General features: G+C 41.4%; 1 protein-coding gene across 2 annotated transcripts in view; it reads right to left on the reverse strand.

Annotated features, from left to right (window-relative positions):
• The window catches only part of LSM5 (LSM5 homolog, U6 small nuclear RNA and mRNA degradation associated), an 80,489-nt gene extending 60,109 nt beyond the window's left edge, over positions 1–20,380 (reverse strand). Inside the window, exons 1-3 of one of the 2 annotated variants that reach the window (XM_086966825.1) lie at positions 20,232–20,369; positions 17,820–17,915; positions 14,152–14,179 (exon numbers count right to left, since the gene is read on the reverse strand). In XM_086966825.1, the coding sequence (XP_086822951.1) occupies positions 14,152–14,179; positions 17,820–17,915; positions 20,232–20,337 (230 nt within the window). In that variant the 5' untranslated portion in view covers positions 20,338–20,369. Of the gene's footprint in view, positions 1–14,151; positions 14,180–17,819; positions 17,916–20,231 lie in introns of both variants that reach the window. The other variant, XM_086966824.1, reaches the window with a different exon arrangement.
• Between the last annotated feature and the right edge of the window lie 3,155 nt (positions 20,381–23,535).

Raw genomic sequence — 23,535 nt, forward strand, 5'->3', positions numbered from 1 at the left:
ATTGACGTTTGTGAAAAAATTTGTAAGTGTATGTGCAAAACTCATTTTATAAATGAGGACAATGTATTAATCTGAGAAAGCAAAATGTATAGGCTATATGCTATATTGATAATTATTTGATTATGGGTCGATCTTCATCTAATTTTGAACTTGCTAGGACTGTTCATTTAGACGTTTTATTATTACAACTTTAGCTTTACACGAATGGTGTTGTTTGGAGGCCCCCTTTTTTGTGTACTTGATCTAACTTACTAATCATATTAATAGACATGTTAATCTCTTAACCTATCTTTAACTTGATGCTGGACTAATTTGGCTAGTCAATGAAATCATTGACGCTTTCCTTTTTTTGAAACATCTGTTGTCTTAGCCGCCATGTATCGAGGAATTGTTGTCCATAATACGTGACTGTGTTACATCCACGGATCATACTGGTTGTCTAATAGAGGATATGTTTTATGGACACCTATGAACTAGTATTATGAATTCGATGTGGAGTAACCAATTTGTGATGTTTGTATAATTATGCACGGTTGTTTGTTGTCTCCCTTTTTCATATATTTTTTGTTTGTATTGTGTTGATAAATTTTGTCCTCATCCATTTTGCACATTGTGGAATTGACGACAACAGGATTTTTTAACAACTGTTTCTTTTATATGCAATTTTAATAAATGATATGTCTTTTTTGAATATTTGATGTTTATTGAGCATTGAATTACAGAATTGATGAATAGGGCCCTGCATGTTTCTCTTGTGAGTGGCAAGGTTGGAGGTTTGGGTTGAATGGTTAAGGTGAATCAAATTTGATTGGTGTGTATTGGCAAATATTTCGAATTGGAGCATTGGTGAATCTTTCCCAAGAGAAACTCGCCTTTTTCCTACCTGCGGTACCCCTTCTCTTGGGCTTGGGGTCGCTCCCACCTTTTTTGAATTGACAGAATACGTGACAACCTGCTATTAGATGTTTGTCATCCTAAGGTGGTGGCGTGAGACGTTATATCGGTTACTCCCATTCCACATGGGTAGGGAGTTCGAGAATGCTATGAGATACCGACTTAACTCAACATTATATTTTTTCTTTTCTTCTTTGATACATAATGTGTCCTCTGCCCGCTTTGTCTTCATACTTTCAAATTTGTATACTCCGCCAGTGCGCGCATTATAAAACAAGTGTGTTGTGGCTGATGAGGATGATTTTCTGCAACATCTAATTTTGAAATACATGTCTATTTAGGCAAAATGCGGTGTGTTAGAGTAGCCTAGTAAATAAAGCACGCAGGATTCAAATGCGGCTGGTGACGTCTGGTTGTTAAAGAAAGACGTGGTGAGATTACGTTGAATCCCGCGTCTTTATTGGTTATAAGACACCACATGACTTTAAACTGGACCGCTGGCAGGTCGAGAGACTCAGCGTCCCACGGGGGCATTTCTAAATAACCTTCCTTCTAAGTACATTGATATACGTATTCGTATGGACCTTTTTCTGTTATTGGTTTAGATGCGCCTGACAATTTATGGGAACGGGACATTTTGATATATATATATATATATATATATATATATATATATATATATATATATATATATATATATATATATATATATATTTTCTCTGAAACGCGTAAGGGACTTGGAAATGATCGGGTTGCTGTGCCACTTCCATGAATAAATTATTCTGTTGAATTTCCAGCGTGGAGTAGCGTCTTTGAGCCCAGGAGCCCTTTGAATGATATATATATATATATATATACACACACACACACAGAAATGAGGGATATACACCTATGGCTGCGAACAACACAAGTTCGATCGACTTGCACTCTTTATGCATTGCGAGTGGATGTTTTGACAATTATCGAAACATGGTATGCGAATTACCAGAATGCAATGTGTGGACACGCCCACTGGGCGGGACTACAAAGAGTAGAGAGGTGGTATTCTGCTTTTCCACATTTGCAAAACACCTGTGATCAAGGACGCATGGCACTCGAAACGCGCAAGGATTGAGCATTTGGCAGATGAATTTCAGGGCATTTCTTGGTTTGAAGCAGAGCTGCCTTGCAGGAATAAAAGCAACGAACAAGGTGTGTGGCTCTCCAAGTCTGGTGCTTTTGTTGTGGAATCTAATTGCGGCCTTCCAGGGTCGCCGAGAGCTCCCCTGCGCAAGAAGCATTGTCCAGCGAGTTACTGAACAACGCAATATGGAGCCTTGATGCTTTCTGCATGTAAGGAGCAAAACAGCCCTGCCTCAACCTCGGATTGCAATGGAAATCTACTGAGGCATTTTAAACTGTGTAATGTGGAATTAACAGCCGTAGTAAATAAAGACTTTTATTTTTCAGGAACTCTACTTACCAGAATGCAATGTGCGGACACGCCCACTGGGCGGGACTACAAAGAGTAGAGACGGTATTCTGCTTTTCCAGATTTGCCAAACACCTGTGATCAAGGGCGCATGGCGCTTGAAACGCGTAAGGATTGAACATTTGGCAGATGGATTTCAGGGCGTTTCTTGGTTTGAAGCCGAGCTGCCTTGCAGGAATAAAAGCAACGAACAAGGTGTGTGGCTCTCCATGTCTGGTGCTTTTGATATATATATATATATATATATGTCATGTGATCAAGCCTTGTTCAAAGGCGAAACGCGTCATGGCGGCAGCGCTGGCTTCAATTAAATAAACTATCTTGCACCAGCACTTTACGGGTCGACTCTTTGTCACTCAGGGATTGGCAGCCGGTTGCTGTCTTCGGAGTGACAATCTTCGTGATTATATATATATATATATATATATATATATATATATATATACACACACACAGAGAAATGACTGATATACACCTATGGCTGCTAACAACACAAGTTCGATCGACTTGCACTCTGTATGCATTGCAAGTGGATGTTTTGACATAATTATCGCAACATGGTATGTGAATTATCAGTTACAAGTACCTGAATTTGGTATTTAAGCATATCGTTGCTCATATATCTAGAGCATCTCGATGTTCCTATCTTAATGCCATATGTATTCTGTTACCAGTAGACGCTAGCTTAATGTGGTGTGCTAAATCTAACATACCCGTAAGATGATTACGGGTTTTGCTTTTACTCTTGCCATTTTAATTTTCATCTATTACATTTAATATTTGTTGCATAAATAGTAGACGATATAAATCAAATGTTTCGACACTCTGTTAGATCCTTTGGTGACGTTTTAAAGGTTTTTGGATTACACGTCCTGGTGCGAACCCCTCCTTTCTCGTATTTACCGCCTTATGGGACTTGTGTACACCACTGAATATAGATCGAATAATCTAATTGTAATATAGAGTCCAGATGCTTACTATGATTTATGTAGTCATTATATACTTTGAATAATGACGTGGAAATAATGATTAGAAACTGGCATACTGTGATCTAATTTTTTCTTAATTTATTTGAATTGATTACAGCTTCTTACAGTGTCGCATATCATAGCGTACACTAGCAGCAGAACATAGGCATTGGACTTACGTGGAGCAAAACAAGGTAAATAGTTGGTCCCAACAAATAACTATTGTCAAAATACCCAGATGTGTTTCTTTTATCATAGACACTATTTGAGTGTTGATTGATATTCCGTTACAGAAACCTTGCGTCGACTGTTGCAAACAGTGCTATCTTTTAACCAACGTCCCTGTCTGGAGGACGAGATATCCCCACAAGAAGGTATATGTGGTCTTGAAATTAACTGTTTCTCTCTATGTTTGGTGATGCAGCAACAGGTTGGGTTAGCTAGATCACCAATACAAGCATTATGGTCGTTTTATTCTTTTAGCCTATATCCTTGTTCTGTTGAAATAGAAAGCACTGTTACGCCGGTTGTTTCGAATATATGGTGAATATTGGATCTATGTTACCCATTTCTTTTGGGCGACTGGCAAGGTGACTGTCCTGGATAGCATGTGGTATTGGTCTATAAACTCAGCACATACTGTAGCCATTTTTCCTGTTTTTGGCTGCGAGGAGTAACCTCTGTTCTAGGAGTTTTCCTAAATGGAATAGACGTTTTTGCAAATATACTTGGAACACCTTTTGAATTCGGTTTCCTTTCCCCCCCCCCCCCTTTTCCTTTTATTAATGGTTCTTTTTTGTGTCATTATCTTTTACACTGGGTGCTCCCTTCTCTTCTTTTGATTCTTTGAGTTTGCTCTTAAATTAAAAAATATATATATATATATATATATATATTTTTCTTGGTTTTGAAATATTTCCAAGAACGTTCAGTGAGATGTCCTTGTGATTAGAGCATGTTTTAACATGGTATTGATGAGAGGTGTTAATTTAATACTGATATACACTATTTGTGTTCATCTGAATGCTTGTTTTGATTACATTCATGTTGTATTTGCAGCCCTAGGGAAGCCCTATCTGGGTCGAAACGCGTTGGCTGTTATATCTGATCATCTCATATGAAAAACATTTTAACGGTGTATTAGAGAGTGTTTTTTCACAACACCGAAGGACATCCTTTCTTTCTAGTGCATTGAAGCACTGTAAAAATAATTGTATTGTTGCCTCTCTATATGGTTGTGTGTTTTTGATGCGGAAAGGGAGCCTGCGCAGAAATCTCAGAAGGAGATATTAGTTCTTCCTAAAGCTATTGTGACCAAGTTAGACTTTCATACCACCTAAGAAAATAGATTGGACTACATTAGCGTCCTGTAAACAGAAAAAGGATGAGTTTGTTTCTGATTTCTTTACAAGATTTGAGGAAACATTCCATGATTTAAGTGGTTAGTCATTGTTCGATGATACAGGTAAGCATTTGTCTGTTGATAAATTTGTCGCTAATATGTTATAGGGAATAGCTAGTCGCTTAAAGGCCAGCAAGAGTTCTTGGACCACGTCTTCCCCAGTTTCCTTTTTGACTAGGGCTCCTAGTTATGAGCGACAAGAACAGAAAGCAAAAGGCAGGGGAGGATAAGAAGGTTAAAAGACAAAAGTTATGTTGGCTCAAGTAGATGGTCCACCATTTAGGGGAGGAGGAAGAGGCGGACGTGCAATGTATAAACATGGGTTGCCCCCTCTCCCTTGAGTAAACGTGTCCATTGATCAGTGTGCTTATTGTAAAGAGACTGGGCATTGGTGTTCCGAGTGCCCTCTTTTGCAAAGTCAGCAGTACCAATGGGGAAGGGGTAGTGTTAGAAGATGCACAGGTAATTTAGGAAACAGGGGAGGTACAGGAGCTCGCCCCAGATTTGAAGCAGTTGAACAAGGACCAAATTACTCTAATCCTTTTGATAGGCAAAATCAATATCAAATGTCTGATTATTCTTAGGAGGTCCTTGCAGATTCGGGTTACACATGAGGATGCCTAGGACGGTGTAAGGAACCAGTTGAGTCAGTAGATCAAATGGGTCCTTATGTTGACGCAAACGTCTTGGGATATACTGATCAGTTTCTGGTTCACACAGGGGCTACCCGTAGTGCTCAGTCTAAAAAACTGGTTCCTAGGGCTCCCCTGTCTGGCACAATGATAACGTCGACAGGATTCGAAGGGACACCTACACCTAGCCCACTTTCACGGCCACTTTAATTCAGACTAGACAAATTCACTGCAGCATGTCCATTTTTGTTTTCCCCTAACACGCCGGACAACATTGAGGGTATCGATATGCTTAAATATTTTCTTGCTACAAAACGTTCTCCTGAAGGTGTGCATGGTTGAGAGATTCTGTCTTGTCAATGAGGATGCCACTTTGGCGTCCTTACCTAGTGTAAAGAAGGAACACTGTTATGGTTTCATTTCTTGCCTCCCATCATCCCAAAGTCTCTAGAAGGAAATTACAAGTTTGTAGACAGCAGGTTACCTATTTAGGAAACCTCCTGTCTAAGGAGGGACGTGAACTCACACCAGGCCACATTCAGATCATTTTAGACACTCCTGTACCCCACACTCAGAAAGATGTTTGTGCACCGATTGGCCTTACTTTTTTTTGTAGACAGTGGACACCCAGTTTTTCACACATTATCAAACCTTTGTTGGCCCTTTTTGACTAAAGATACTCTGATGCCTTTCCAATGGACTACTGAATGTCAGAATGCCTCCCAACAGTCACGTCAAGCTCTTTGTTCTGCACCAGTAATAGGAACTCCAGACTACACTCACTAACAAGAGCATGTGAGCTTAGTACAGACTTATCTGTCAATATTTTTACTGACAGCCAGTATGCATTCAGGTTGGCACATAATTTTGGTCGCTTATGGAAAGAGGGGTTTCCTCACCTCACATGGGACACAAATAGCGAATGGAGAATTAGTGCATAATCTTCTTATTGCCCCAACTTATCCTAAGAAAGTAGCAATTGTTAAATGTAGTGTACACAAGAAAGTGACTGATAAAATAGGAGCAGGTAAATGCATTTGCGGATCACAAAGCCCGTGAGACTGCAATGCAGTGTAGTACCACCTCCAGATATGTGAAGTCACAAGCTGAACAATGGCATGAAGACAGGCAGGAAGTGCTGGACATGCATCAATCTGCCTTTGAACTAGATCAATGGTCGAAGAAGGGAACTCTGGATGATGAGGGCTGTTGGAGGAATAAAGATAGGACCAAATCGAAGATACCACCAGCCTATTTCTATTCCTTGATTCACATGGCACATGGGCCAGCACATGTTCGTGCATCCTCAATAGCAAAACAACGTATTAAAGTTTGGGATAATCCCGATATTGCCGGCACTGTTAAAAAAAGAAAAAAAGATAGTCCATTCTGGTCTGCCTCCAGTATAATCCTGGAAAGTGAACACAAACTCCAACAGGAGGGTTTGTGACACCAATTGCACCGTTTCAGGTCCTGCAAATGGACAACGGACCTCATTTCATTGGGCAAGTTGTAGAATATATCATGAAAGGGTTGGGGATTAAGCAGAAATGTCATGCCACTTTTCACCCACAGTCAGCAGGCCTGGTGGAGCATTAGAACTTCACCCTAAAATTGAAATTGGCTAAAATACAGGCTTCCACGTCTTTGAAATGGCCTGATGCACTGTCCCTAGCTCTGCTTTTTATTAGATCGATATCACATACACGGTCTGGCCTTACACCACATGTAATAGGCTTTGGGGCGTACCTAAACCTCACCCTATACATGATGTACCCCATGTGTTGATGAGTGACTATTTGACCCAGCTAACTTACAGCTTGTCTTCTATTTATCAGCAGGTACGGGAAGTTCTTCCAGACAGGTCACAGGATGAAGGCCGCGATCTGCCTGGCGATTCCATGCTGCATGCCCTCGTAAGCCCAGCTGCGATGACAGATCACAAAGACATTCTGATTACCGAGAAAGAGCGAGCTGCGACACCTGGAGGACATGAGGAAGTCTTCCCGGACCACACAATCCCTGATATATCTAGATATCTGCTTCGATCCAGGAAGAAAGATATTTCATCGCAGAAAGACTGTTTGAGCCACTGTCCTGGGTGGTTAAAGACTGACTACAAAGGGGGGGGGGTGGGGTGAAAATGGGGGGGTAGCCGATTAGTGACTACTCGTCACAATGTTAGTGAAGAAACCAACGCCTGCCCAGGACCTTAGGGCCAAAGTTCCCTCTAATATTTTTCCTCTGTGTGCGGCAGTTCAAGGTCTCTGTGCACTGCAACCAAGGCTATGCGCACCAAGCAACTGATCATGCATTTGAGTGCTTTGCTCAGCAATATAAATCTATGACAATCACCACTCCAAACCTTTGTTTACAATGAGTGCAAAACAGGTGCATTAGACACATACAGCTCTATTTAAACCCTTTGCTGCGCGCATCAGCCAGCGCAAGCACTACCTCGGTAGTGCTGTGCACATCTGTTGGTCGACGCGGCCCCGCCCACTCTTGCAAACCGCTGCACCGCCACGATATTCGTGCAGAGATTAAGCGATTATTAAAGTCTTGAAACCGTTTTGTAATGCAGTTTTAGAAAAGGACACGACACAGAAGGTGCTACCATTATAAATATTTACAGAACAGCAGGGTTGATCCAAGCAGTCAGAAGAATGAGGCAATTACTGAGCTTGAACCGGAATCCGGCCTGACTCAAGTCAAATATACTAACATTTTTCCCAGTGTAACTCGCCAACACCGGAACACATTGAGCAGGGCCCACAGGTTGTCTGCTTTCAGTTCTGAGCAGAAACTTGCATGCAGTGAAGGGGCTTTCTTATTTACAATTTAAATTGGCCCAAAACACAGGCCTCATTTAAAGGCCAGGCAGCCCTTCCTTAGTTTAAGAATGATCCTGTCTGGGAGCCACCTGAAGCCTAATAGCTAGATACCAACATAATGGAGGATAAACAAAGGCACACAATTATAACTTTACAAGTCAAGTACATGAAAGACACATTTGAAGCAGGTTTTTGACTTTTACCCTTCCTACAGAAGCTACATGCGTTTACTCAAATAGGTTAGGCATATGTTAAGAGTACTTAACTGGGAGAAACAAAAAGTATGGATATGAAATGTAACAGTGCTGGGTCTGTATTTATAAAAATGTATTACTACACAAAGGAATCCTTTTTAGCAGCACCATACGACAGATATAGTAAGAAAACAAAGTTCCCTAAGCCTAGCAGTTTACAAGAGACTTGTTAACGCTGGTATATAGCTCACTGTGCTACATTAGGATTGCAATTTATGTACTGCAAGATTAAGGATATGTGGTAAAAGTAGTGGCCCACTTACCGATCTAAACAAATGTGTTTTGCATGTTACAGGATGGGCTTTACAGGAGATGCATTAACCCTCTATGCAGCATTATGAGTCAAAACTGGAACTAGACAAAACGCATCTCTCTCCAGCAGCTGCACTAACCACCAGAGTTATATGACCATTACTATTATCCCCCAGGGCATCCTGGGCACAAAAAGATCTCTGCAGAGGAAGTCTCAACCCCATGAGATATTTTAAAATGCAGTCTTTGCAATCAATTAAACTAGAACAGATGTACTATCACATTTGTTCTTGTTGCCAAATTCTTTGCTGCAGAGTTTAAAACAAGTTTAATTTGACAGCCAGTGACTCTGCTTTGCATGACTGTGACTGCACCCCCTTTCTGAGTCTGCAAATCAATGAGGTCTCTGTGGTGGTTTCATGGAAAATTGGCCAAAGTGCATGTGGTTCTATGATCAGCTCCCACTTGAGAAAAACCCAACAGAGCCATTCATTCCCCTAACTCCCCAAATTCTAAACAGCACCACTCTTATTTGTACGAGCTGACCCCTGAAAATATTTGAAATGTATAACATTCAACAAACATGTTAGGATATGATAAAGTTGCATTCAATATTCAAGAAAGTGCATTTCTTCAGTATGTGGAAGTGTTTCCCTTTAATACATCCATATATTTGGAAAGTATTTATTAAAAGTGAATGGTTTTAAAACATGCGCTTAGGAACAGTCTATCACATAACAGGGGCAGCTACATTTCTGTGGATTAAATTCAGGCCAGTCCCACAACAATAAATATATGCTGTCTACAATACTTACATTCCTGCGTTGTGCCCCCAAATGTTGCTAGTTTTTTCTGTTTCATATAGCGCTAACTTGGAACGGACACTGGAGCACTTTGCATGAGCACCAGTTGCATTACACAAAGACTCATTAAGATTTCTTTTTAAGATACGGGGAGATAACGTGATTTCCTGGGAGTTAAGGGATGTTAAAAATGCATAGCTTGGAAACATTTTCCATTGAAGGTTAACACTGCCTCCCCCACTCTCAACGAGGGAGCAGGGTAAGTTCTATGTGGAAAGCCAGCTGCCCCTGGGTTGACTTTTCGGAGTGCCCTTAAATTACAGCCTGATCGCAGTCTCTCACCCAGAGCCATTAGGTTTAATATAGAATCGCTGAATGAAAATCTCTGTATATTAGGATGCAATTTCAGAAGCGTTTCGGGGGGGGGGGGGGGGGGGGCGAACAAAAAATAAATAAATATATATATTATATATTTATTATTATTATTTTTTTAATTGCAGTCTAACACAGCTTTTCCATTCCAAAGTAAGCAGCGCTACCATTACACCACGCCACCACTGCAAAGCTTTTCTGGCTCCTGACAGAGGAAGTAGAAAGTGTAGAAGCTGTGAGCTTTGTAATCTGCAGCATACCCGGAGTGTTGGTGGCAGAATAGCAGCTCTACCGTCTGGCCTTGCAAAAGCACAGCCACTGCTCCTTGCGCTTTGCCCAGAAAGTGACCTTTTTACCCCGTTCATCTGCATATGTATATGTATATTTACATACGTGGTTGAGGAATGGACTCATGATAATGTGCACGCTTTGAAAGGGTTTGTGCGCGCTGTAGGAAGGCTTGTGTGCGCGCAATCACCCGCGCATGTTAGAGGGATCTATGCTTAGGGCATCATCGATTTTTTTGTTTGCCGATGAAAATGAGCTCGCCTAAGAAGAAAGATCGCTGTGACAATGTGCAACAGCTGTACAATCTGCATTCTTGGTCTATCTTTGACTGTTGCCATCATCGCTACGGTAATGAGGGTAGTGGAGGAAGTAATGCCTGTAGCCTCCTTACCCAACATTACTGTTGCATCACTTGCTGCAAAAGAGCATTATCATTTTGATTTGCAGCATTATGAACAGAGATACCGGGAAAATCTGAGAAACAATTCATTTCTTCAAATGTTGCATCAGACACACCAACTAAGCAATGCTACCAATTGTTGGGTTTGTGGCAAGATTCCTCCTCATCAGAACATAAAAAGGAATCCCATTGTCACCGCTGCCATTCCCTCATAATGGCTCATGCCCAGCTTGGTTCAAACTTCTACATGCCTCTAATGAACAAAGTCCGTTACCCCAACAAAGATGGGGACCCACAAGCAAAAGGGACTGATTTAGAAATGGAAGAATATAGTAAAAGAAGTGCAGCAACAAACTAGGTGTATTCAAATTCTAGGTTGGCTAAAGGAAATGGACCCCTTGTTATCTCTGTTGTCATGACCACTGGCCCCCTTTGTGTAATACTTACAGGCGATTTGCCAGTGGGCTACAGTAACTGTACAGCAGTGTTGCAGATGTCTACGAGAGGCCGAAGCAGCTTCCTTGCATTACGTCACACTTATTTTTGTGGAACTAAGGCACACTACTTCCTACCTCGTCTGCTACCTGTTACATGGTCTTCCTTCTACCACCTATGTTTTTAACTCCCCCAACCTACCATCAAGATTTGTAATTGTTCAATCACTATGCTGGTAGTAGGGAAAAACGTGCAATCGATGTCTCTGTAGTCGACCACACAGATGCTTTGCTCCCTCTGTATATCCACTTGTACTACTTATCTACCATCTAAAACAAATGTCCAAAACGTAAATGTGAGTTTAGCAATAGATCAAGAAGTTAGCAGCATGAAGCCAATTGATATGCATAACATTTATCGTAACCCTTTTAAAGTTTAAGGCAATGTCTTCGCTTATGCCAAAATGGCCGTCTGTGGAAAACATGTAATATTTTACTTGGCATAAGCAGCAGCCATTTTGGCGGTGGTGTTCATTTAAGTTTGCTTCGTAATTCTTTTGTCTTTCTGCCTGTGCCATCTATTTTAGTTAACTTCCTGACTCAGCTAAAAGCAATGTACGTGCTGAGAGTTGTAGCTGCCAGTACATCTGTTAACTGCCAATCATTTACTGCTGGCATAAGCACTCCTGCTCCCCCTCCCACTTTGCTGACCATGTAATTTTTATCTGCCCTTGTTTGCTGATAACTATTCCTAAAACGTGTTCTTCCTATTTCTGTTCACGTGCTTACACTGTACAAAACCTGTATTTAAAGGGCACTGGTTTGTGAAGCCAGTGTACTCCCTCCTCCAGCACTTGAGTGCTGTGTGTACGTGGTCCCACTCAAGAGTCATTAATAAACTTGTCATTTATTCCTAGTCCAGTGCTGCTCTCTACTTTATTAGTTTTAGAACCCGTGGACAAAAGGGTGACCGTGCACCAGCGCACCCCTAAAAATGTATATTTCCACAAGGAGAGCCAAAACTATAATCAGTATCTCGATCTGTGCATCAAAGTAAAGTAGAACAAAACTAGAAAGGCAGAAGGGAATTGAACATTTATAAGAAAGTACTTTGTGTCAGAGCTCACGGAGCAGTTGTGAGGCAGCTACAGCATGTGGAGCTCTCGCTTTTCGGAGGCTTTACTTTCGAAGTGTGTGGCAAAAGGTTAGACCAGCCCTGAGGCCATTTTTGAAACCATCTTACTGGTAAGTGGCAAGCGATGTCGGCGAGTCATTAGCAGCAATTTGCACAACAGTTTAATTACACCAAGGCGTTGCATAGTGCCGTTTCTAGAGCACAGAGTCATCATGCTGACATTTGCTGGCAAGAGGCGATCCCTAAATCAAATCTTGAACGGCGATTTGCACACCATTGCCTACAATTGTAACCATTGTTTTTGCTTTAAGACAGTTGACGCTTCACAAATTACCAGCGGTTATACCAGTGGATTTCAGCTCATGTTTACACAGTGGTGCTTAGAGATGCAGCAGAGAGGAAAAGGAGGGGGGCCGGGTAGTGTGGAGTAACACAAGACGATAGAGGAATGAGTAAGAGCACCGGAAGATAACCAGCAGCAAACCACGTGGTGGTCAAGAAAAAAGAGCAAACCACGTGGTGGTCAAGAAAAAAGAGCAAAGTAGCAACAAGATCAAGCTCACGACAGAGGAAGCAGTTTCGAGGAAGAAGAACCCAAAATAAACGCTGTGCATGCAAAACCTTTAAAAAAAAAATAGTTCAACAAAAGGGGATGGAAATAGTACTTGATCGCTAGGAAACTGATCAGAGAAGCACCCGAGGAAAACACCAGGAACAGCAAGAAACAGTATACTACACCCAATAGAAACAGAGGAAATGTAAGTGGCAATCACAGGAACCAATGAAATACAAGGAAAGCAAGAGGCGGGATATAATCCCCTTTTAAGTCTTATAATAAATACAATAGATTATGCAGGCGGAAAATAAAAGGGCCCCTCTAGATAGATTTGCCAACTCAGGTCAAACCTTTATCCTTCACCTGACCGTTTACTTCTACAATGAGAGGAATAATCAACTTTTATTTTACACTTAAGAAGATTTGCTGGCAAACAGAAGTGACTATGGTATGCTCCCCATTAAAAGGGAAATAGGAGCATTGTTTGTCTCCTTCTGTGGATCTCATGAGGGAACATCTTTCAGCTGTAGATCTCTTAAAAAATGTGGCAAGGGACATATAATACACAGACTTCTCATTAGAGCCACTATTATGAGGTTTCTTCAACCCACAAGTTTAACAAGGGCTAAAAAAGGCCTGCTGAGTTCTCTCTACTTTTCCAGACATGCTCAAGAGTAAAATGTTTTTACTATTGAGATTAGTAGAGATCTGCACATCACGGTACAAATATCTGCAAGGAAGACACAGCTTCCCAACCTTTTGAAGTTGAAAAATGGACTACTATTAAAAAAAGGTAAACGTAGAGTTGTTTCTTTACAGTGCTCATAAAAAGCTGAAGTTTAGTTTGAAGCACTATTTAAAAATGTATTAATTTCTGATTTCAAATGGACAGCAGGGAGCAAGAGGGTGGTCAGGTGGGGGTCAGAGACATTACCAAAAATTCCCAGGCTGACGATGGTAAATAAATGAAAAGTATGTGAAGCTATATAGATGCAATACAGTAGAAAGGATGAATACCCAGTGATAAACGCTAGGCATCATGAACTGCACAGTCTCTTTCTTCTAAAGCTCCATTTACTGCCCGCCTATCTCCATTTAGAGAGCTCTAAGGAATGGTGTATGCTCATAAAAAGTCCATGTGATCTGAAATCACGAATCAATATGCATAGGAGTATTGAAAGAAAGTATGATGGAGAGGGACACACATACATAATATTTCACCTTTAAATTCCATAGGGATAGTCAAAACAAGATTCTGTCCAACAGCTGAAGGTCCATTCATATTCTGGTTTTCTGGACCAACACAAGTAGCATCAAATCAAGAGCCTGCTTACCAAGGTGCTCGTCTCAAAATTGGGAGCTTGAATACTCCACTCAGGTAAAGAAACAACCCCACAGAACATTGTCTTTATCAGATATAAATCATGCAGAATGTAGACCTAAATTAGATACTTACAATTCTGTGACATCTTCTAGAACCATATCTTAGGTTTGCAGTTAAGTAAAACAAATACAATGATATTCACACAAATATATTGAGACTAATTCCCCCAAAAATAGTAAATCTACATCTTTAATGGTGCTCTAAAAAGCAGCCATGTAAATAAGTGTACAATTTATCTGCCATGGAAAATCCCTTTCCCTACATTGCCTCCTCATCCAAAGTTTGGAGGGGATCTGTTCCCCTTCCCAAGGGGAATTACTCCAGCCCTATGCTACAGTGAAACTACTTCCTCAGCAGGCAACGGTCACACTGAAGTTTGTGAATCACCATAAACTAGTTTAATAAACTCAAATGTTTGTTGGCGTTTACAAATTTACATGAGCATGGTCAAAAATGTGTTGTTCCTACCCCTCCCTACTCCTTGTGTGGAGTTTACTAATGTATAAATTCAAGCTCACATGGCAGAGATTTACGCAATAGTAAAACAATACACACCTATCACGTATTCTTCTGCTAAGTCCGGACAGGCATAAATGAAGTCATTTTTGGCCATAAACTCAGATTTATTTGTGAGTGAGGCCAATAATGCTCCATATATGCAATTATTAATAATATTGCTTTAGCTTGATTGACAGCAAACTATGAACACATTATACGGAAAGTCGTTTTAGATTGCCGATTAGGTGCGTTAGAGCCCAGAATCTTAGCTTGTGGCTATACATGTAAAGATGGTCTTTAAAGTTCAAATGACAGGCAGATAACCACAACTTCCCCAGACCCAACTTGTCTACAACTTCTGCAGTGTTGGTGCTGTTGTATCAAGGTCCCATGATGTGGATATATACCATGTATCATCTTATATCCCCTCCTCTTCCACAAAAGCAGGCCAAGGGCCTACCAGTACAGCAGAAATTCACACCTCTGTGGTATAGCTCCCGACCAGCCATTCGCTCATGCACAGCCCTGCTCTAGCACTGAAGAATGAGCAAGTAGAAGTCGGTTAGTGCCCATCAATACTACACATTATATTCCTCCCCACACAACTTACTGAAATCATGCAAACTTAAAAAACATTTGTCTATATGGTTAATTCGTTGCGGGCCCAGGCTACAAGAGCTAAAGCACAGCAAGGCTCCCAAGGCTAGGATAAAGGGGCTCCCTAACGGTTTCCCCATCCCAGGTCACAACAGCATGAGGTGATCAAGCCTTGCTTCTGTTATGTGCCTGAAAGAGGCTGGGGCCTTCACCAGAAGTCAGTCCATTGACGTTCGGAGTGCTAACACAACACAGTTCTCTTGACCAGGTGAGACGAAGGACATCACACAGGCATGTCAGGAAGGGGGGACCACCTGTGGGAGTCATGCGTAACCCTACGAGTAGATTGTTCCCCACCCCTTACCCCCCTCAGAAACTGGTCAACAGAGAACAGCCATTCTAAATGAGTCCACAGAGGCACTCAAGAGCTCACCCCCAAAACACCCATGAGTGTTCCTTCATTTTGTTTATGCTGGAGCATGTTGCTGACTGTTTTTCATGCTCACATGTGCAAGGTGTATAGTGCTGCTCATCTGGATAAGTCCCTAGAAGGTGTAAAACAAACAACCATCATTTTTCTCTCACTATTAGGATGTGTTTTAATTAGCAGGACTACTATTAGTGCATTGCCCCGCATTATGCCTGGCATGCTTTTTTTGCTCTGTACCATGTACAAGGGTCTCATGCTTTCATCGCTCCTGCAGATTACTCACCCAGAGCTTTGCAATTAGGCTAGTCCTCCTGATTATTTAGAACCAGAGGAGGAGGTACACTTCTCTACTTAGTTGCATCCTATAGCATGGGTACCCATTTCTGTCTTCCACATGAGGTACCTTTGTTACATGTACCTATTCTCAGTGCCTGAAGTCTGCTAATAAAGTACTCAGTCAGACACCCCTAGAGAGGACTAGGAGGAAAGGTCCCAGGTTGCGAGGTCTCACACACTAGAGTGGCAATCATCTGCCACACTGGATTGATGCCTTTTCTACGAAACAATTCAGATAAAATTCACATAAAATTACAAATATGTAGAGACTGGAAAAATGCATTAAAACAGATGTTCAGCAGTTACTGGCTACAATGGCATCAAACTGTCTACTAATGTATGTATTCATGAAAAGCTATCCACTGGGATTAGTTCTTAAAATTATTAACTCTTAAAATTCGCTCATTTCCAAAAATTAAGTCCGTAGCATTCCTATGAAGTTATTGCATTCATTAGACAGACTACCTACTCACAATTTAAATTGGCAAATATTTGTAAAAATAAACACATGTATTGCATCCTACTCGGACCCTTGCTCAATAAAAATCTACAAGGTGTGCCTGAAAGAGAATGACAGTAAGAACACTTTCCGAATTTGGGAGGAGAAATGGTGCACACCTCCTGATCTTACAGAGCTGTAGGAGACAAGCTGGTGTGAAAAATGACAGTGGAACAGATTGCCCTATTGAACGGTCCTTCTAACCCATTAATCACATCTCTAGTTGTCCGAAAAAGCCGATGCACCACTAGCTCTATCATGGTGTAATTGGTGTGAGACACTAGCTAGTTTATAGGATGAGAGGAAACTCACTAAATCCTGGCATACGGAAGTATTGCAAAGGTATGCGTTTCAATAAAAAATTTGTGGATTTCAAACAGGTCAGCTTTGTAATGGGAGGACAATCTGAAGTGACTCTTTAGTGAGAGCTACTGGATGACTTTAAAAAATAAACTGCCTGCAAGGAAGCATTATGGCCCTGCAAAAGAGGCATTCTTCAACAAGACGTTCTGGTGTAATATTCTAGGATGCAGAGAGAAGAAACCAATCAAGATCCAAAGTGAATACATTATCTTCTGGATCAGGAGTCGTTTCCAACATGGACTTCCTCTAAATGCGGTCACCCCTCATTTCCAGTAACCCCATCTCAATAATATCCCATTATGGCCAACAAGCATGGGTTCAAATTCCTCCTATGCCACGATCATTAATAGACTATCCTACCTTTCAACCATATCCCCCGTTTCTCTCTGCTGTTATGTATTTTCTAATGTTAAAAGCATTTAAGCAAAAAAAAAAAAAACTGATAAAAAAAAAAGGATAGCAGCAGTCAGCTCGTGTGTAGTGTAGGACAGAAAAGCCCACCAACGAGAAAAATGCCAAATAGTCCAAATGGTCGGTAGATGCCCACTCAACATAAAGAATAGGGTAGGTCCATCAAAAGAACTTTTGGTGTCATAGGGCCTGCTGAAGCAGAGGGAATTCCAACCAGTGGAGAAGTGTGGTGGGGGAGGGGGGCTGAGAGGGGAAATAAGGGGATGAAAAAGCCAAAGGAGAGGGACTAACACCCAGCAGAATGAAAAGCACCTTCAAAAGGCGGAAATGAGAAAAAGCACTTCCATAGGAGACATTTAATCTGCAGTTCCCAAGGTGAAGGTAAAGCACAACGAGAGAAGGGGATATGGAGAAGACTGCATCAGAAGAACGTAAAATGTACCTTTTATTTAAATTTACATTCACCTTCATCAATTAAATACCTAACAGAATGGGAAAACTTAGCAAATGAAAAACAGCTTTGTTGATTCTCCGATAGGACTGGCTTCTAATACATTTCAGCAAAAACATATGCACTAAAAAAGCTGAAATACTTGAAAAGGATACTGACAAAATCATCAAATCCAAGCAATGTGCCAACAATTTCTTTGTCGCTCTTCATCACAATGTGAATTCGCGATCCAATGCACTTGTCCACCAGTTCTAGAGAAACACAAAAATATGTAATAACGGCCAGTCAGTCAACATACATGCTTGCAATTTCAACTTCACAACACTTGTTTTTATCAACATTTTGTTAACTTGTATTAGGTATTGTGGGAAGATCAAAATTATTCTTTACAAATTTTTAGAAACGAACAAGTAAGAATAATTTAATGTTAAATTCACTTCAAACCATTAACAATATAATTGACCAGTATATACAATTCATAGTTGAAAGAAATAATTATATTGGCAAACCACCCAAGTTGATCAAAATCTACTGTCATAAGCCAGTCAAAAAGAAACCAACATTTTATAACAGCTAATCACTTCACGACAGCAAAAATAGACTGCCTCAAAGATTTTGAGAGCAGCTTCCATTTCCCCACAGCTAGAAATAGAAAAAATAGCAACAATAATGATTGTCCCTCAAAAGCTGAAGGCAAAACTGTGTTTAGACACCCACCATTGCAAAGAATAGCGTTCTCAGTGGTGTTAATATGGATGCATTTCATAAAATATAATGACTGGTTGAACGTACTAAACAATAGGCAATCATATTATAGGATCATTAGTAAAAAGGACAACAGTGGCTGAATAAGTAGCACTCAAATGACCGATACCTCTGAAATGCTGGCAGGGCTAGTTTACATTCGGACAATTGTGGGACCGTTGACAGAAAGAACAGTATTTCTGGCTAGTCAGACATAAGAATCACCTCAAAGGGGGAGTGGCTGAATCATATGTCATTTGAGGCTTGGCTAGTCAGAAACCAACCACCCTCATAAGTCTAGCTATTTACACCTCACTAGGACTGCATAAGTTTAGGAAAATTAATTCTGCATTATCTGCGCAGAGGGAAAAGTATATTAAAACAGCAGCAAAAGTATATCATAACTATATACAGTGCAGCATAATGAGCAACACAGAATGAGCCCAGGCGCAGAGACATAAAATGGAACGTGCATTGTAAAATCCTACTACAGACCACACTATTGTAAAACCAATAATATAGCTTTTCCCTATATCAAACAATAATAAACCTCAATTCTCGTTCTTCTCAACTCCTACATATTGTTCAGTATGTTACTACATAAACTTGGAAGGCCAATACAAGTCATATTTATCCTCCAGTACTGTATCCCTCTGCAGCAACAATCACCAGCTGAACAGAATTAGAATATCAGTTGAGATCTGCCTCATATCGCAAGCTAACCCTATTGTAGACTACCACTGCAGATCCCAACTAACTGCATACTATGACCGCTTTTTCACATCTCATAATGACAATCACAAACGGGATGATTGTAACAAAAACAATGCAATCAGATCTATGCCTGCCCAAAATCATAAATATAAACAAATCTCATAATGGACAACCTTATACGGTAACCAGCTTAGTTGAAGGTGAAAATAAGAAATACCTTTTAAGATTTAAAAACAAATGCTTCAGAAATATAGAATTTAGTACTACTCAGACTGTACACAGTGCACTTTGCTTTTAGAACTGTACTTTATAAGCACACAACACTGCTCGGGAAGCATAAAGTGATTACATCAATTAAAGCAAAAACCACCTTCCAAGCACCCTTTATGTTACAGATTGACCACTTGTGCACATTTACATTTTTTCAGGAAGCAGGCAAGAACGCCTGTTTAGCTGTCTGCCCCGCCTTCAGTTTCACAGCACAGGATACTACATGCCTTACACTTTTAGCGAAGACATTTCACTGTCGGAAATTCGGAATCAACCGTACCGGATTGTGTATTTCCACAAAAAAGAAGGCGAACTGTTGTTCTTACATTTAAAAAGTATGGGCACGTCATGCCCCTTAGTAGGTATAGTATCATAACAAATACAGCACCCTGTCAACCACACACCCTACATATCGAGTCTAACTATGTAGGCAGGGAAGCACTTCAGTATCCCGCATATGGGTATTAAGTGCTATATAATTGCTACAAATGAATACATACCAGGCAAGGTTTAGTAGTCAGTTTGTGGCACTTGCAAAGGCTTTAGTGTACTATGATTAACATTTTTGAGCATTCTAACAACAACTTAGTGAACAGGATTGTTAGCCTTTTAACGTGCGTTGTTTAGAGGAGCAGCGTGCACGGTAAAGAGGGAGCATCTGTAACATGTTCATTAACGGAGTATGGTCTACCACACTTTTAGTTAGCTTCAAGGCGCAGTCTCCGGTACAAGACGGAATAAATACTATGCATGGTTTACACACAAAAGGGGTGGCGCAAAGAAACACGGCATCATTGCAAGGTTCCTTACCCTCACAAACAGAAAGGGTAAATTCTTACCAAGCGGCAACAGCTGAGAGGGATTGGTGGTTGCGGTCACCGCCATATCGCCTTCCCGCAAAAAACGGCTAAGAATCCACTTACAAAGCCTGCAACAGACCAGCATGCAAAAGAAAAGCGGAAGCTGTAGTGACAAGTTCCCATTAGAGGAATGATCCTTAATAGCGAAGCACGTAACGTAAGAAAATCGACGTGGTGCGTTGTTCCGTCTTAAAGGTTTTCTCTATCTCCTCTTTGAAGTTAAACCAAAAGGGTGGGATGTGGCTTAAGTTTGTTATAAACTACATAGGTTCCGTTTTATTTTAATTTTCTGGGTGCACTTTTTATACATAACATAACGCGAATTCGAACCGAAGGTATCAGAGTGCTTTGCATGGTTGCCTGTTTTTATTTATTTATTTATTTATTTATGCAATTTTATATAGCGCGGACTTTACCCGAAGGTGTCAGAGCGCTTCACAATAGGAACAGAAAAATACAAACTGAGAACATTACACGAGCAACAGATTGCAGAGGCATACATTACGTTACATACGGTAAAGTGATAATTGTGAGCAACCAAGAATACACGAGGTAGTAAAAATTGTGAGAAACCAAAAATACATGAGGTAGACAAGGTAATTGTGACACTTGTGAGCAAACAAAATACATGAGGTAGTAGAAATGTGGGCTACCAAAAATACATGAGGTAGTAAAAAGTGCACAGGAGGAAAAAGTGACAAGTGTGCAGGCTACAAGAGAAAATAGAGTATAATTTGTGGTATAATACTGCAATATATGTTACACACTCAGGCACAAGAACAAACGATTACGTAGGCAAAAGTGGCACTTGTGCAAGTATCAAAGGTAAAAAACATGTGAGAGGAAGCAAACCGTGTGTTACAGGGGCAAAGTGGTGAGTGCAAGTTGCAAGAGGGTACCAAACACAAGTACATGGATAATACTGCAATAAAAGGCAAACACTCTAACCGCAAGAACACACTGGGAAGGCACTTCCATGGACATGAGAAGTAGAAATTATCAGTAGTGGGAGATCTTCCTTCAGACAAAAGAGAGTTACTTTTGGAGGTGTCTCTGGAGGAGGAGAGCTTTGAGGTCCCTTTTAAAGGCCTGGGAGGAGGCGGTGGTTCGGAGCTGAGGCGGGAATGAGTTCCAGATTCTCACTGCGTTGCCTGAAAAGGATTGGGCCATCGTTCTTTCCTTCTTGAAAGTGGGAGGTTCAAGCAGTAGATTCTCCGCATTGCGTGAAGGTCTAGAACCTCCAGAGAGTTTCAGTTTATTCGCCAGGTAGAGAGGAGAAGAGGAGTGCAGGGCTTTGTGGGTGATACAAGCGGTCTTGTAGATAGCTCTAGCCTCAAAGGGAAGCCAGCGGAGGGTAGATAACATCGGTGTGATGTGATCGCTTCTTTTGGCCCCATAAATGAAACGAGTTGCTGAGTGGAAAACAGACTTAAGTGGGGACAAGTGGGATTTGGGGAGGCCAGTAAGAAGAGAATTGCAGTAGTCGAGTCTGGAGAGGACCAGTGCTTGCACCAGGGTTATAAGGTCCCGCTCTGCGAAGAAGCGACGGATTCCCCAAAGAAGGCGCAGTTGGTATCGAGCTGATTTCGCAATGGAATTGATGTGGGGAATTAGATTAAGTTTTTTGTCTAGTATGACACCAAGGGATTTGGCGCTGTCGACAATGATGGGTTTATTGTTTAGTAGATTCATCTGATCCATCCATGATTGAACCGGGGGAGGAGAGAGTGAGGAAGAGAAGAGGAGGAATTCAGTTTTGGAGGGATTCAGAATCAGTTGATGAGTTGACATCCAGTTTTGAATGGAGTCGAGAGTGGAGCTTAGGATGGAAAGATCGTGAGTAGAGGCAATCTTGAGGTAGAGTTGAGTGTCGTCAGCATAAAGATGATAGTGAATCCCGGATTTACTTAGGAGATTTCCCAGTGGTTCTAAATAGAGATTGAACAGTGTGGGAGCAAGTATCGAGCCTTGGGGAACACCTTGACCTACCGCCACAGGAGGTGAAAGACTGTTCGCTATTTTGATCATTTGGGATCTGCCAGAAAGGAAGGATGCAAACCATTTAAGCACAGTGCCCTCCATGCCCATTCTCTGTTGAAGAATATTGAGGAGGGTATTGTGATTGACAGTGTCAAAGGCTGCGGAAAGGTCAAGGAGAATTAGCAGACAGGACCCCCCTGAATCGAGTATCCTCAACGCGTCATCAACCACTTGCAGTAGGGCTGTTTCAGTGCTGCAGTTTTGGATGAAGCCGGACTGACAGTGGTCTAGAAGGTCATTGTCCTTGATATGACAGGAGAGTTGTTTTGCTACACATCTTTCTGTGATCTTCGCCAGAAAGGGAAGGTTAGTGATGGGGCGGAAGTTGTTGAGGTCATTCGCATCAGCAGTGGGTTTTTTCAGAAGAGGGGTGACCTGCCCAGTTTTGAAGGAGGCAGGAAGGGAGCCTTGCCAGAGGGAGAGGTTGATCAGAGTGGTCCAATAGGAGAGGGAATGGGTATAGAAGTCAATGGCAATGGCACTGGGGATAGGGTCAAGAGAATGGTTGGATGGCTTCGTTTCTCGTATGCACTTGAGAAGGGCATCTTCAGATATAGGGTCAAAGCTCTGCCAAATGGCTAAGGATTTGCGCTCCTCTGGAGGGGTAGGATGAGCGACCTGAGCCACAAGTGATTTCACTTTTTCATCAAAGAAAATAGCAAAATCCGCTGCTCTCTTTGTAGAATCATCCACCTTGGAGGTTGGGGGAGAGCAGTTAGGCATTTTGATGAGATCAAATAGTTTTTTGGGTCTATTTTTGGCGGAGTCAAGGAGGGTTTTGAAGTGTGTCGCTTTCCCAAGGAAGATGTGCTTGTGGTACTTGGATCTTGCTGAGCGAAGCTTGGCCAAATTGTCTGTGGAGGGCACTTGCCTCCATTGTTTCTCCAGGGATCTTAGCTGCTTCCTTTCCTCATAAAGGGATTTGTTGAACCAAGGTGCTGAGGGAGTGGGCCTTAACCTTTTGCTTTTGAGTGGAGCGACTTTATTAATTTCAGCTGCAAGAACTGTGAGGCTTTGAGAGGTGAGTTCGTCAACATCTAGGTTCGGGTCGAGCCTTGGAAGTGATAGCAAAGCTGATTCACAGAGTGGACCGACATCAATATTTTTAGCATCCCGGAACCATGAGATGGCCCTCTTGGGTTGGCCAAGAGTTATAGAGTGTGAAAGTTGAAGAGAGAATGGGATGAGGAGGTGGTCAGACCAATCTACATGAATTGGGGTAGTGGTAGAAAGCATGCCTGCT

Source organism: Lissotriton vulgaris, chromosome 4_1 (genome assembly GCF_964263255.1).
Source record: "Lissotriton vulgaris chromosome 4_1, aLisVul1.2, whole genome shotgun sequence".
NCBI lineage: Eukaryota > Metazoa > Chordata > Amphibia > Caudata > Salamandridae > Lissotriton > Lissotriton vulgaris.